Source organism: Pteropus medius, unplaced genomic scaffold (assembly GCF_902729225.1).
Source record: "Pteropus medius unplaced genomic scaffold, Ma_sr-lr_union100, whole genome shotgun sequence".
NCBI classification, from domain to species: Eukaryota; Metazoa; Chordata; class Mammalia; order Chiroptera; family Pteropodidae; genus Pteropus; species Pteropus medius.
This window is the reverse complement of record NW_024350319.1, coordinates 948,906-963,049: the sequence shown is the minus strand read 5'-3', so window position 1 is coordinate 963,049 and position 14,144 is coordinate 948,906. Positions and strand designations below refer to the sequence as shown.

The 14,144-nt window shown below is 34.0% G+C and overlaps 1 protein-coding gene across 2 annotated transcripts in view; it reads right to left on the bottom strand.

Moving 5' to 3' along the window:
- RAVER2 (ribonucleoprotein, PTB binding 2) overlaps positions 1–14,144 on the bottom strand; it is a 71,454-nt gene that overhangs the window by 36,542 nt on the left and 20,768 nt on the right. For both annotated transcript variants that reach the window (XM_039838490.1, XM_039838489.1), the window contains exons 3-5: positions 12,568–13,037; positions 9,735–9,926; positions 2,508–2,634 (exon numbers count right to left, since the gene is read on the bottom strand). In XM_039838490.1, the coding sequence (XP_039694424.1) occupies positions 2,508–2,634; positions 9,735–9,926; positions 12,568–13,037 (789 nt within the window). The remainder of the gene's footprint in view (positions 1–2,507; positions 2,635–9,734; positions 9,927–12,567; positions 13,038–14,144) is intronic.

The following is a 14,144-nucleotide window of genomic DNA, read 5'->3' as shown; positions in this document are numbered from 1 at the left end:
ATTAAAATATATTGTCACGGCTTTTAGTGAATAAAGTATTTCCCAGTTTAAAACAACAACTAGAACCAAAACACTCTGAAGATGTCCAGTCTCATATCTAACCACTTTTACCCTTAGCTCTTGGCTAGATCTCCCACTATGCCCCATTCTTTCCTTGCAGTAATTAATAAGTTGACAGAAAACTAGTAAGGATATAAAAGACTTGAACAACACTATTAACTGAGAATAAATACAAAGGATTATAATACATCATGAACAGGTGAAATTTATCCTAGAATGTGATATACTTCTTTAAACACTAAGACAATCTTGGACTTCATTAATAGCAATTAACGATCATAGGAAGGAAATACCACTGCATTTTGTGCTGATCAGATCCCACCCATAAGATATGCTCACTTCTGTGTTCACCACATTCCAGGACAAGCTAGAAAACCTGGGCTTCATCTACAAGAGGACAACCTGTGGAGGATCTAGAGAGTATACACTATGACACGTTATAGAAAGTCAAATATAGAAGTATAGTCTCTAAAGAGGTATAAGAGGTATGAAAAGAATATATTAGATCTGTTATTTATATTTACTTTCATTTTAAAAAATTAAGATATTAAACTTTATAATTTCTTCATAATGAGTTGACAGGGGTGTAGTTATATAACTGACATAAAATTGATGCATAGACTTTATATATTTAAAAATATCAAAATTTATTTCATTGATAGGGTTGCACAGTCAAAAAGTAAATAAATAAAAGGAGACCATTCGTCTGGAGAATAGAAGACAGAAAAAACAAAGATGACTGAGGTTTCATTTTAGTTGTCTTCAAATATTAGAAGCCTTTTCTTATGGAAAGAGGAAAACAGACTTATTCTGTGTTTCTTCAGAAGAACTAGAGTAAACGGCTACAAGTTATAGAAATTACCATCTAATATAATGGAAAAAAAACTTCCTAGTAATTTGTCATACCAGGGAATAGGTTGTCTTGGGAAACAATGAGCTTCTTCTGCTTCATTAGTCAAGAAATACTAGGATCTCTCTACATCATTAAAATTGTAGAGGAGAGATCTTGATTATACAATAGGGTGAGCCAGAAAACCTCTAAAGCTGCTTATTCCACACAAATAATTGATCATATGAAGTACTTAACATGAATGTTGTCGTATGATAAATTATTTAACTGGTCCCTTTCCCTGGTTCCTGGAAGGAAATCCTTGGAACTTCCCCAGTGATAAGAGTATCTTTGTCATGCTGATGAGGCGACTCAAGGTGGCTCTTAAGTAGCTTCAGGATGGAGGCTGGTTGTGCCAGAAAGCTCAACCTTGTTATTAGAGGATTGGGGCTTTAAGTCATGTGATGTCAGAAAGACCTCCTGCCCTCCAGAGAGAAGAGTGGGACTGGAGACTGAGTTAAATAGCATGGCCAACAATCATGCCTACACAGTGAAACTCCAATAAAAACTCTGGATATTGAATTTCATTAGAGATCCCTAGTTGGTAAATACATTGATGTGCTAGGAGGGAAATGTGCCCTGGTTCTACGGGGAAAGAGCATAAGAGCTTTGATTTCAGGGCCTCCAGGACTTAGTCCTAAGTGCCTCTTCATTTGGCATTTTCTGAGTTATATCCTTCATAATAAAACTGTAATCATAAGTATAGTATTTTCCTAAGTTCTGTTGGTTGTTCTAGCAAATTATCAAATCTGAGGGGGTCATAGGAACCCCTAAATTTGTAGCCAGTTGGTCAGAGGGCAGGTAGCCTGGAGCCCCCTGAACTTGCAGCTGGTGTGTGAAGTAGGGGCAGATGTAATGGGGAGTAAGTCCTTAACTTATGGGGTCTAAGATAACTCTGGGTAGTTAGTGCTAGAATTGAATTGCACTCCACTGTTTGGTGTTAGACCAGTTAGGGTTGAAAATGAATAAACGTATTTATTCTAATATTTTCACTCTCAAACTTAGTGTTAAATATAGAAATTTGTTTCCTCATAATGCTAAAATGTATTTTGTGTATGCACCGTTGTGCATTTCAGAAGGTAAATAAGCTCTTAATAGAGAAAAAATACTAAATAGGTAGATATTTAATGTATATCAATACTATAGATTTCCATAATGCTTAGAAAACACTGTCTTTGTCATTTTTTACAAAGTGAAACAATTTTACAACAAAAAAGGTAAGAACAAAGAGGAAACACACTTTTAGCACTTTCAACAAAGTAATTCTGCTGAGATATTCCAAAACAGCACAGTGTACTACTACTACACTGGTCTATAAATTCATTTCAATGAGGAGCTAAACTAAAGGTTTAATTTAATATTTGTTAATGGTAAAAAAAAATTAGGAACCTATAAGCAAATCGTATCTACCAAAAATAGTCAAAACATATTATCGCCTCAGATCATTGATTAAAATTCACTAACAAGTCCTAGAAAATTAATATTTTGGTGCTTATTTAAATGTTTTTTCATGTAAAACAGAACACTTCCACATGTAATCAGTGCACACGGTGCTTACCTGGTTTAACAGCTCGCCCGCAGAGTTGGGGTTGTAGAAGAACTTGTAACATGGCAGGGTTGTTTAAACTCTTCATAATTTGTACAGGATTTGGCTCTGGAAGTAAGCCCTTTTGATTACTGTGCATCTTCAAAGAATACAGAAATAGAGAATATTAGAATAAGGATAAGTACAGAAGATGAAATTTTAAAGGCTTTCTTTTAGAAATTCTCATTCATATGATGAGATCTATTTTATAACACAATTTGCTTTATATTATACATTTGTTGTGTACTTTCTACCAGTTTCTAATGATAATGTTATGATATTCTACTATACAGCACTTACTGAAATCCTCATAGACTGTCTCAGTTAAAGACAAATTAGCTTTAAGAGGACTAGTAAGATAATCTTTGTATAACACAAGGAGAAAGATGCCAAGGGAATCTGAATTTATCAACAGGAAGCTAACTTGTTGACACAATATATGAATACTTGGCTACCACAGAAGAGCCTTACTATAATGTTTATCTAAAGTGTAATAACGTGGGTTACCCTACAAATCAACATTTTCTTATAATAAGGTCTTTATTTCATTAACTTAATCCTCTATTATGAGATGAAGATGAACTGGCCTTATATACATGTAATTGGGTAGCTTCCTAAAAATATAAAATTGTTCTCAGTTTTAGAAACTAGCCTAATGGATAAGAATATTAGTATCATGTTATAAGAAGAAAATTATAAACTTCTACCCATGAAAAAAATAAAAAACTGACAATGACAACTGGTACCCTCTCCAAATACCATGAAACTGAGAGGGAGAGGGTGATGGATCTGAGACCCCGACACAAGACTGGTGAGAAATTCCTGAATGGATAGAAGGCAGGAGGTCCCAGTGTGGATGTAAGCATCAGCAGAGAGCATGAGAGAACCTGAATCCACAGACAGAATAGACTGGAGAAGGGCTTTTTAGCTGTGTAACTACATGGCTTCCTCTACACTGCCCTAGAGGGATCACAGCTTTCCTGGCCAGCACAACGAGGAGGGAAAACAGCAGCTTCAGTCTAGTGTGTAGCATAGGATCAATGAATTAACAATAGGTAGCATCTAAACTCAGAGACAGTGGGGACCATGTAACACTAGGTACATGAGGTACAGACACCGATAACTTCCTTCCCACCCCCCTGAACCTTCTCTAGTTCTTTATTACCACTGTGCAGGGTAAAAGAGTTATAACTGAGAAAGGCAGAACTTGGAGAAGAGCAGGTTTGGGAGTGGAGATGAACAGAGGCCCTTGAAGGCACAGGGTTGCCTGGTGGCATGGGAAAAGGACTATCGTCAAGGACAGAAAGCAAAGACAGAGGTTCTCTGTCCTAGGTCCTCACCTAAACCCTAGTTAAGAACAAGCTTCAGCGTCTCCCCCTGTCTATCCTCTACCCAATCAATCTCTAAACACATACAAGGAAGCTGATACCCTCTCAAGGAAATACGTATTCATCCTACAAAATAACTACACATCTGGAGAATGTAGCCAATAAAAAAAATAAAGGCAACAAACTAAACCATCTGTAAGAGACAAAGGAGAATTAATGGATAGGATATACATAGTAATAGACATGCTTAAAAAGGTAACAGATTTTTATTGGTAACATGAAGCAAGGACAAGCAGTTACAAAGAATAACCAATTAGAAATACTGCATATAAAAACATAAACATTTAAAAAAAATAGCAGTCCTCACTTACTATATACTTGGCATTACTTTAAGCATTTTACATAGATTACATCACTTAATCCTCCAAAACAACTCTACGGGGTTGGTATTACTATCTCCATTCTATTGATGAAGAAAGTAAAGAAACTCATAGAGCATTAATTCTTAACCTTCGTCCTGTGCTATAACAGATAAATAGAATATATGTGACTGAAAAATAAAATAGTGATCTGAAATATCCCAGAAGACATCGGCAAAGGATAAAAAAGGGAAAATACAAATGAATAAAAACATGGAAATGGAAAATTCAAACGAAAGAGAAAAAAGCAAGGCAATTAAGAGGCTAGAAGTATCAACATGTATGTATGTATGTGCATGTGTGTGTGTGTGTGTATATATATATATACACACACACACACACATGCACATATATATATATATACACACACACACATACACATGCACATACATACATACATGTGTGTGTGTGTGTGTGTGTGTGTGTGTGTCCTGAAGAAGGAAAAACGGAAATCTTTGAAGAGATAATGGCTGAGAATTTCCATTAAAAAAATTTAAAGACAACAGAATGAAAGTGTTCACAGTGATCCAAATTTGATGTATATGGAAAAAACATACCTAGTCCCATTTTCTTTTGGTGTGAAATTTAAGAAAATCAAAGCCAAAGAAAAAATGCTAAAACTTCCAGAGAGAAAGAACATTATCTCCAAAGGAACAGAGCATCAACACTGAATTCAAGAAAGCAACGAATTAATATTTTCAAAGTGCTGCAGGAAAAGAACTGTGAATCTAGATTTTCATATCCAGCTAAGCTATTAAATATGTGAAATAAAAATATCCCTAGCCATACAAATTCTCAAAAGTTTTTACCACATGAACACTCTCCCTTAAAATGTGAAATGAGAAGCAAAAAATACAAGATGATATTGCATGATACGTGGAAATTAAGGTGTAATATCATAGTTAATTTCAATCTTGTATACAAAAGCCAGGACCATAAAAACAGCAACAAGAAACTTATATGGAGCAATGACAGAAAAAGGAGAAGTAGAAAAATCGACAATTATACATGGTAACTGCACATTTAACTTTATAACCTACACAGTATAGATTGTTTTTGAGCATACATGACACATTCACAGAAATCAACCATGCACCAAGCCACAAAAGCCACAATATCCCCTCCCCAAAATCAACATTAGAGACTCGATTCTCTGACCACACCACCATAAAATTAGAAATCTATAGCAGAAAAATAGTTTAATTCCTAAGTAGCTCTAAATGAAAAACAAAATCAAAACAAATTATGAGTTCAAAATAACGAAAATTTAAAACATTCATAATCTAAAATTGATGACACATAGGTATAGCATTAGGTAAAAGAAAACTTGCTTTAAATACATTCATCAGAAAATATTTAGATTGAAAACAAAAGTTCTAAGCAATGATATCAATAATGCTGAAAGAAAGAGTAAATTTAAATAAATAGGAAATTCTATACATAAGGGCAGAAATAAGCAAAAGATAGAAATAATAACCAAAATGAGATGTTTCTTTGAAAAGATGAAATAGAGAAATCTCTTGCAAGATGATCAAGGAAAAAAAGAAAATGCAAATAAAATACATGATAAAAATGAGGTCACTAGACATGACAGATTTTAAAAATAAAGCATTATAAATAACTATGTGCCAATAAATTTGAAAGCTTCAACAAAACGGATATTTGTAGAATAAAATCAAATGCCAAATGTGGCATACAGAGGAAAAAAACCTAAAATGTCTTAATAATTATAGAAGAAAATTAAGTGGTAATCAATTTCCCTATGGAAGAGGCTCAAAGACTAGGTCTACATGGTTTAACATGTGAGATCTCTCAAACTTGCAAAGCACAGGCAACCCCATTTTACACAAGTTAATCCATAAAATAGAAATAAGACAGGAAAACATAAACATACTCATAAATACTGAGAACAAATTGATGGTTGCCAGATAGAAAGGGGGTTCGGGGACTAGGTGAACAAGGTAAAAAAGATTAAAAAGTACAAACTGACAATTATAAAATTAGTCACGGGGATGTAAAGTACAGCACAGGGAATGGAGTCAACAATATTATAATAACTATGTATGGTGCCATGTGAGTACTAGACTAATTGGGGGGATCACTTCGTAAATTACATAAATGTCTAACCATAGTGCTGTACACATGAAACTAATATAATATTGAATGGCAACTATAATTGAAAATTTTTAAAAAGGTAATGGAAAAAAATAATTACTATTAAAAAATAAAACAGGGAGGGGAAAAACACTTAAATCATTTAATGGTGTCAGTGTTCTTTTGATTGTAAAAAATCAGAATGATGGAAAAACTTTAAGCATTTTTCACTTACGAGCACATCTGCCATATATCAAACAAAACTATCTAACCAAATAATGCATCAGGAAAAAGTCATTACTAAAAGGGCTTATAACACAAGGATGGTTTAATATTAGAAAATGTATCAACATGATTCAGTATATTAATAAATTTAGGGAGAAATCACATGATTATCTCAATAGCTGGAGAAAAACTGATAGAGTTCGCTACCTATTTATGATTTTTTTTAAATTTTGGAAAACTTGATAAAGGATATATACCAAGAACACGTAGAGAAAAGCCAATGTAATACATTACTTTTGAGAAAATTTTAAGATTTCTCTGCCACTGATGTCTGATCACCAAGGGCCCCATATGCCGTGCTAAGGAATTTGAACTTATGCAAGCATTAAAGAATAATAAGCAAGAGAATGACATAATCCAATTTAAGGATGAGAAAGATCACTCGTGTGGCTCTGTGGCAGATGGATCAGAAAGGGAAAGACTGATGGCATGGTGACTACCTAAGGGGTTATTTCAACCACTAAGGTGAGAGAAGATGAGATCTGAGTAACGAAGATGCTGACGAGTCTCAAGGATTTAAGAGACATCCAGAGGTGCAACTGAAAGGATTTTTAAAACATATTTGACATTTAGATTTGGGGGGTGAGGGAGACCAATCATGATTGAGTTTTTGGTTCAGGCAGTTTTAGTTCTGATGAACGGATGCCATATGTAGATATTACAGAACAGAGAAAAGCAAGTCTCAGAGAAAAATAGTTTTCCTTTGGAGATGCTGAAATTGAACTATTTATATAAGGTGGGATGTCTAATAATCATTTGGAAATATAGATTTAGTGCTTAGAGTAGTTTGATCCAAAAATATATGTTTGGAAGAAATCAAGGATAGGCAATAACTAAAGCCACTGGAGTATTTAAGAGGAAAAAAGTGAAAAGGCCAAATATAGAAGTCTGTTGATACCATGCCTTAGGGAAAAAGAAGGAAAAATGCGAAGGAACAGTTAGACAGGTAGGAAAGGAATGGTGTGGCAGAATTCAAGGTAGCAGAGGGTTTTAAAGGTTGCAAAGAGACCAAGCAATAAAAAATTGAAAAGCATCCATTTGACTTGAATGTTAAGAAATCCCTGTTAATCTTCATGACAAAAAGATTCACTTGAATAGTTGTCGAGAGAGCAACTACACTGCATTAGGCTGAGAGGGAAATGGGAAATGAAGAAATGGTGACGAGAGGGGCCTGACTGTTCCAGAAGCTCTACTCGTAAAGGAGAATACTAAAAAGGCCAGTATCTAGAGGTCTTTAAATTAAAGATTTGAGCATGTTTATAAGAAGATGGGAGAAGTGGAACAATAAGTAAAAAATACGAAAGATGAGGGTCAAGATCCTTGAGGATGGAGTACATGTTCGCAAAGGCCTGCTTTGGCAGGAAGAAGTGTAGCTTTTCCTTTGTTTGCTTTGCTCAACGATGAATCATAAACGTATCTAATAGTGCCTAGAATGCAGTGGGTATCTAATAAGTACTTGTGGAATGAATGCTATTGAAGAGAAAAAGAAGTTAAAAAATAATGCGGGCATGTTTGGGGAGTAAGAGAAAAGCTGAATGAATGTGTCCAGCACATGACCTTTATATTTCTATAAAGTAAGAGCCATGATCATCTGACAGAAAGAAGGAGAAAGGCAAGAATAGCGTGAAAGTTTGAGATAGCTATTATGGAAAATGGAAAGAAGAGTGGCTAATGAGATATGAGCTAAAGTTTTGTTTTGGGACCAGCTACAAATATGTCATGCATTTGTAGTGGCATCAAGATGCTTAGCTGTTTTTGTTTTCTTCCAAGAGGAAATAGTGCCCTGGATGCAAAAGCAGGTGACTGGATGGATTCAGAATTGTAAACTGCAATTCCAATCCAACAAAGAGACAATTTAACCAAAGGCAATGAAGTTGATAGTGAAAGAATGGCCCAAGTAGTGAATTATGCAAGGAAGAATATGAAAATGACAGAAGAACCTAAGGGCGAACTAAGAAAAAAGGGGAAAGGGGATCTGGGACCAGAGGTAAAGTCAAAGAGAAGGAGGGCAAGAGATATGAGACTAACAACAATCTCCTATCTGTTCCTCTCTCCCCTAATCTCTCTCTCTGGTTCATCTACAAACCACTTTCAGACTAATCTGTTGATAGCTTAACTTTGATCCTGTCACGACCTTGTTTATATACTTTATAAATTCCCCACTGCTCATCAAATTCAATCCAAATTCTTTGAGTGCTCAATAGTGCTCCTTGATTTGGCATCAACTGACCATTTTGCCATACATCCCTTTATACACTCAGTTCACCTAGACCACCTGCCACTTGTTGAGAATGCAAATTCACCTCATACTACTACCTAGGGTTTGACTACTCTCTCCCTTAAGGTTGCCAGATTTAGCAAGTAAAAATACAGGATGCCCAGTTAAATCTGGGTTTCAGATAAATGATGAATAACTTTTTAATGTAACTGTCTCATGCAAAATCTGTATTTATCTGGCAATCCTATCCTCCACCCCCATCAACACATTTCAAAACTGTACTTTAATGTCACACTCAAATGTCACCTTCATCATGAAATCTTCCCTGATCCCTTCAAAAGTGTATTTCTTCCTTCATTCAACCAACAAATATTTACTATGCTAAGTGCTAGGAGTAAAAACTGTGAAGAAGGAAAAGTCTCTATCAGTGTGTAACTTCCAGACCAGAGAAGTAAAGAGAGGATAAGAAGACAGAAGAAATAGCTACGATGTGCCATGTGAGCAAAAATGAAGCACGCACCTTCCTCTACTTGTACTATGGATACTTATGAACATAGTGAGAAAGAGGCATGTTACACTGAAAATTTAGAACAAAACGAGAACTCAAATATTTGCTGAATGAATGAAATTCCTTCAAAAAATTTCCTAAGATAATTAAACCTCACTAAACACAGTATCTTCTTTTGTAATAACTCTTGGCTTGATTTGACAGACACACCATTCGTCATTTTTTTAAAAGAAAAATATCTTTATGTAATAGAAATACAATGAAGGTCCAATCAATGGTCAATTAGTCTGGATAGATTAAAATAGTATTAAAATTTTTCTATATGCTAATAAAGAACAACAAACTTACCACATGCTGAGAGGCTATCAAGGCTGCTAATGTACTTCGCCCTGGTGCTCCTGGGGCACAGAAGGAAACTTGGACTTGGCTCCCCTTGATGGTCATACCGTCAGCTGCATGCTGAACCTCCTCAGCATGCTCTGCAGTGTTATATTCAACCACTGCAAAGCCACCAACATAACTACTTTCATCCTGTGCAAACTAATATAATACATTTTGTTAAAAGGGAATTCTATTATTTAGTTAAAATATTTATTTACAGTATATAATTTTCAAATTCAAGAACAAATGTATCAGAGCATGATGATGGAGAAACAATGTGTTCTTTCTAAAAGTTTAATAGTTGCTTAGATGCAAGATGATCTTGGAAGACAGGATGACAAACAAGATTCTGTCATTTCTTTTTAATTCTTTGATTTTCTAATTTAATAGTTGAAGCCCAAATGATAATATTACCAATGTATTAAGAAACATATGTAACTGATAATTTGTAGGAAAATATGGGGATACAATAATTAAAACTTTCTTTAAAATAAATTCACCAGATACATGGACAATGAAACATACTGAAACAATTATTTGACCACATATCTCTGTAAAATAAAGTTTGCATTTATCAAGAGAAGAAAGGTAGGAGGAACCATATTCAACTTTTATTTCAATATTTCAGGCAGACCCCAGGAATTTGGTCAAGTATACCAAGCAAATCTTATTTGGGAAAACTATGTCCCAGGTTTATTAAAATACCATATGCAACACACAACCTTTATTTCTCAATATGCCCTAAATTGCTAAAATGCAGAACTTAATTTATTTCTAGTCACCCACCTGTAGAGTGAAAAGGAAGATACTAAAGTCCTGGATCTGTAAAGACTGGTACAAAGAGCAAAAATAACAAAATAAGGCACTAAAAAGTTTCTAAGTTTTGAATATGTCTGAATTATCTCAAACATATTCATGCTGTTAAGTGATAAAGGAGATAAAATTCAGCTTTGCATATCTTTGAGAGACACATCTACAAAACTTCTATTTGGATTTGGCATCTCATAAATTAATATTACAGTTATTTATAGTTTGTTTTCTCTTATTTTTGAAACTTAACTTTCTTCTGCTTTCTTGTACAGTTAGATCAAATATCTATTTTTTCCTTCACATTCTTCCTTCCTTTTAAAATTGTCCTCAAATATCTTTTTCTCCATAAAACTTTTTCCAATTATATGGGAGAAAAAGAAATATCTACCTTTTACGAATATTCTCCTACCATCCCATTCCTCTTATAATCCAAACCAGATCTTAAAATCAGATTTGTAAAAAGCCATTAGCCTCTTTGGTCTCTTTTGATCACAGAAGAGACTGTGTCTTCAATATAGTCTATGCCAACCTACCAAGCAGAAGAGCCTGAATTTAACGGATCCACTGATAAGTGGTTTTTACTAGTCTTTTAAAACATTTTTTATTCCTGGTTCATTATGATAATCTTCATGTCTATATGAATAAAAATATTTAAAATCTTTCAAAAGACAAAATCATCTAAGTGCACAGCATCAGTAGTTTTAAAGTTTTAAAGGCTATTTCAGTTCAATATGAAAGCCATTCAAATATATAAATGGTTTGACTTGTGATCTAGTTACATTTTCCGTTATTTTGAAATATTTTAATGGAAGCTAAATGGTCACAGATATTGTAATAAACATTTTTTCTATGAGATGACAAGCTAGACTAGATAACCTCTCAAGTCTCTTCAACTCTGAGATTTGTAATTCAAATACAATTTGTGACAAATGGCTTTTCCCCTCACATTTGTTTCAAAGGCATCAACTAAAGCTACGAAGAATTATGTGTGGCTACAGGATATCACTATACAACTCTTAGTAACAAGAATAGTACATAGATAAGACAATCCACTTTCAATAACAGCAAAGGTTAATAAAAAATTCTTCACAAAATTTTATAAAGCTCTTGGATGTTTTTTTTGATGGTTAATATATTGGGATTAGAAGAAATGAAATTTAAGAAAAAGTAAGATGCACATTAATCATGTGTGTGTGTGTGTGTGTGTGTGTGTGTGTGTGTGTGTGTTTATATCTCTAACTCCAAACTTCCTACTGCAATTGTAGAGACTAAACACATGTATGGTTAAAGAAAAAAGCAGGGGGCGGTGGGTATAGAAGGTAAGAAGAGAAGGGAAGCAAGAGAGAGTTCATCACTTGCTGTCAAACATTTATAACAGAAGTTATATATAGTATGCATTTTTGTCTATTTAGTAGAATATATTTAAACTTATTATGATAAAGTACTTGAAAACTCTTCCCAGTGTTGTCAGTTTTCGGGATCTTCCCTAAATATCTCATTTACCATGACCCCATTAAGATACAATTATACATTGTTTTTAAACCTCATTATACTTTTCTATCTTCCATTAAATCACTCTTTATAGAGGATTTACAATTATTTGGTTACTTGTCAGTCTAGTCTACAAAACCATGAGGTATTGAGAGAGCATCTTTCTATTATTGATATGTCTGACACTTAGCAATATAGTGTCTGGCACAGAGAAGGTGATAAAGAAAATTTGGATGGACGAATGGATTAATGAATGAATGGCCTAATAAATGGATAAAATAAGAAGGTGACTAGCGATACATTTGCTAAGACATACTTAACTATGTAACAAGATAGTTTGGTCCATCGACAAAAGGAATTGACATTAAAGCCTTCATTACAGACTAAAGTAGAATTAGATTATCCATTGTGATAATCACAGGGGTAAATTTGTGAGTGCATGCAGGATACATATGTAGATATTTTTAAATATTTCAAATGATATCTTAGAGATACATACCTGGCAAAACACAGGTTTATGGATACTGGAAAAAAACTGCAACAGCTCCTCCGAATCCCTGTAGTCTCTAGGGAGTTTATCTATACAAAGGCACTTAGAATGAATGAGCTCTGCGGCTAGTAGATTAACATCCATCCATTGTGCAAAGAGAGCTGATGCTCCCAACTGTTTGCCCAATAGCTCCAGTCTAGCCTTAGCAGCGAAATCTTTTTTCATGTACTCCACAAATCCATAGCCTTTGGAATGGCCAGTAACTTCACTGTAGACCAGAAAACATCTCTCGATATTTCCATAAGCACGGACAAGTTCTTCAAACTCTTCTAATGTAAACGAAGTGGGCAAGTTTGTAATACACAGCAAAGCATCTGTTGGCTGCAGCTGGACTATTAAGTCTTTTCCTCGAAAAGAATATTGATGAAACATTTGAATTGCATTCTGGGCTTGTTCCCCATTCAATAAGGTAACAAAAGCTGGAAGATAATAAGCGAATTTTCTAAGCCAGTGTTTTAAAACTTTTTAAACTATGACACAGTAAAAAATACATTTTATGTCTGTGACTCAGTACACATTCACATATAGTTTCAAAACAAAAGTTAACACTTCTACCATATGCAACGCACTCTGATATTTTCTATTTCACTTCATTGTTTTTTAATGCTACCATCCCCACTAAACTAATATCATGACAAGTAACTTAAATTAAAAATATAGAAATTATATTAGTTCCACTATAAGATAATACAATATTGAGTATTGTTTTTAAGTTTTGTAATCTTTACAAACTACATACAGATTTTATTTTTCTTCCCAGCAATTAGTAATACAAAATTTTAGGAAGCCTTAAAACATTTCTTTCTTCCCACAGAGTTCTAAAAGACCTTATTTGATAACGAGGACCTAAAAAACAAAGGAATAGTGAAAAAGACACCAAAATGCCCAGAGGAAGACAGTTCTTTCTCTAAGTCATGATTCCTTAAAATCAGATTAATTAGAGTGAAACAAATATACACGTACACAAATTTTAGAATGCTTTTTGGATGAATAATATGGTATGAAAAAATCACAGGGTTATAATACTGGTAGCTTAACCTCTTTGCAAAAAAATAAAACAAAATCTGTCCTGTCTACCTAATGAAGTTGTTCTAGCATCCAGCAACAAATACATATGACGATTTCTAAAACTGAAAACATGATACAAATATAAGGTTCTAAATCAATGAAATATTAAATACATTCTTATCTGATAAAATTTTAAAAGTTTAAAGCTCTGATTAAAAGACACAACACAGAGCAATCCACAGATTGCAAATAAATTGCTCCCCCCTCTCCTTCTTCTCTGTTTGGAACATACTACAGTGACGTTGCTCTATGAGCATTTAGCATACCCAAATTCAATTAGCACATGGCAAATAGGTACATAGCAAGAGAGAAAAAAAACTCTTTTTAAAGGATTTCAGTTGTTTTGATTCTATGCCTTTTAAATTTTGTTAGGTTAAGACCAGAATTAATTTTCTCCACTCTTAAGACCCTTCTGAATACTCCTCCTGATGCACCATGAATTATGAGGTTTATCATGT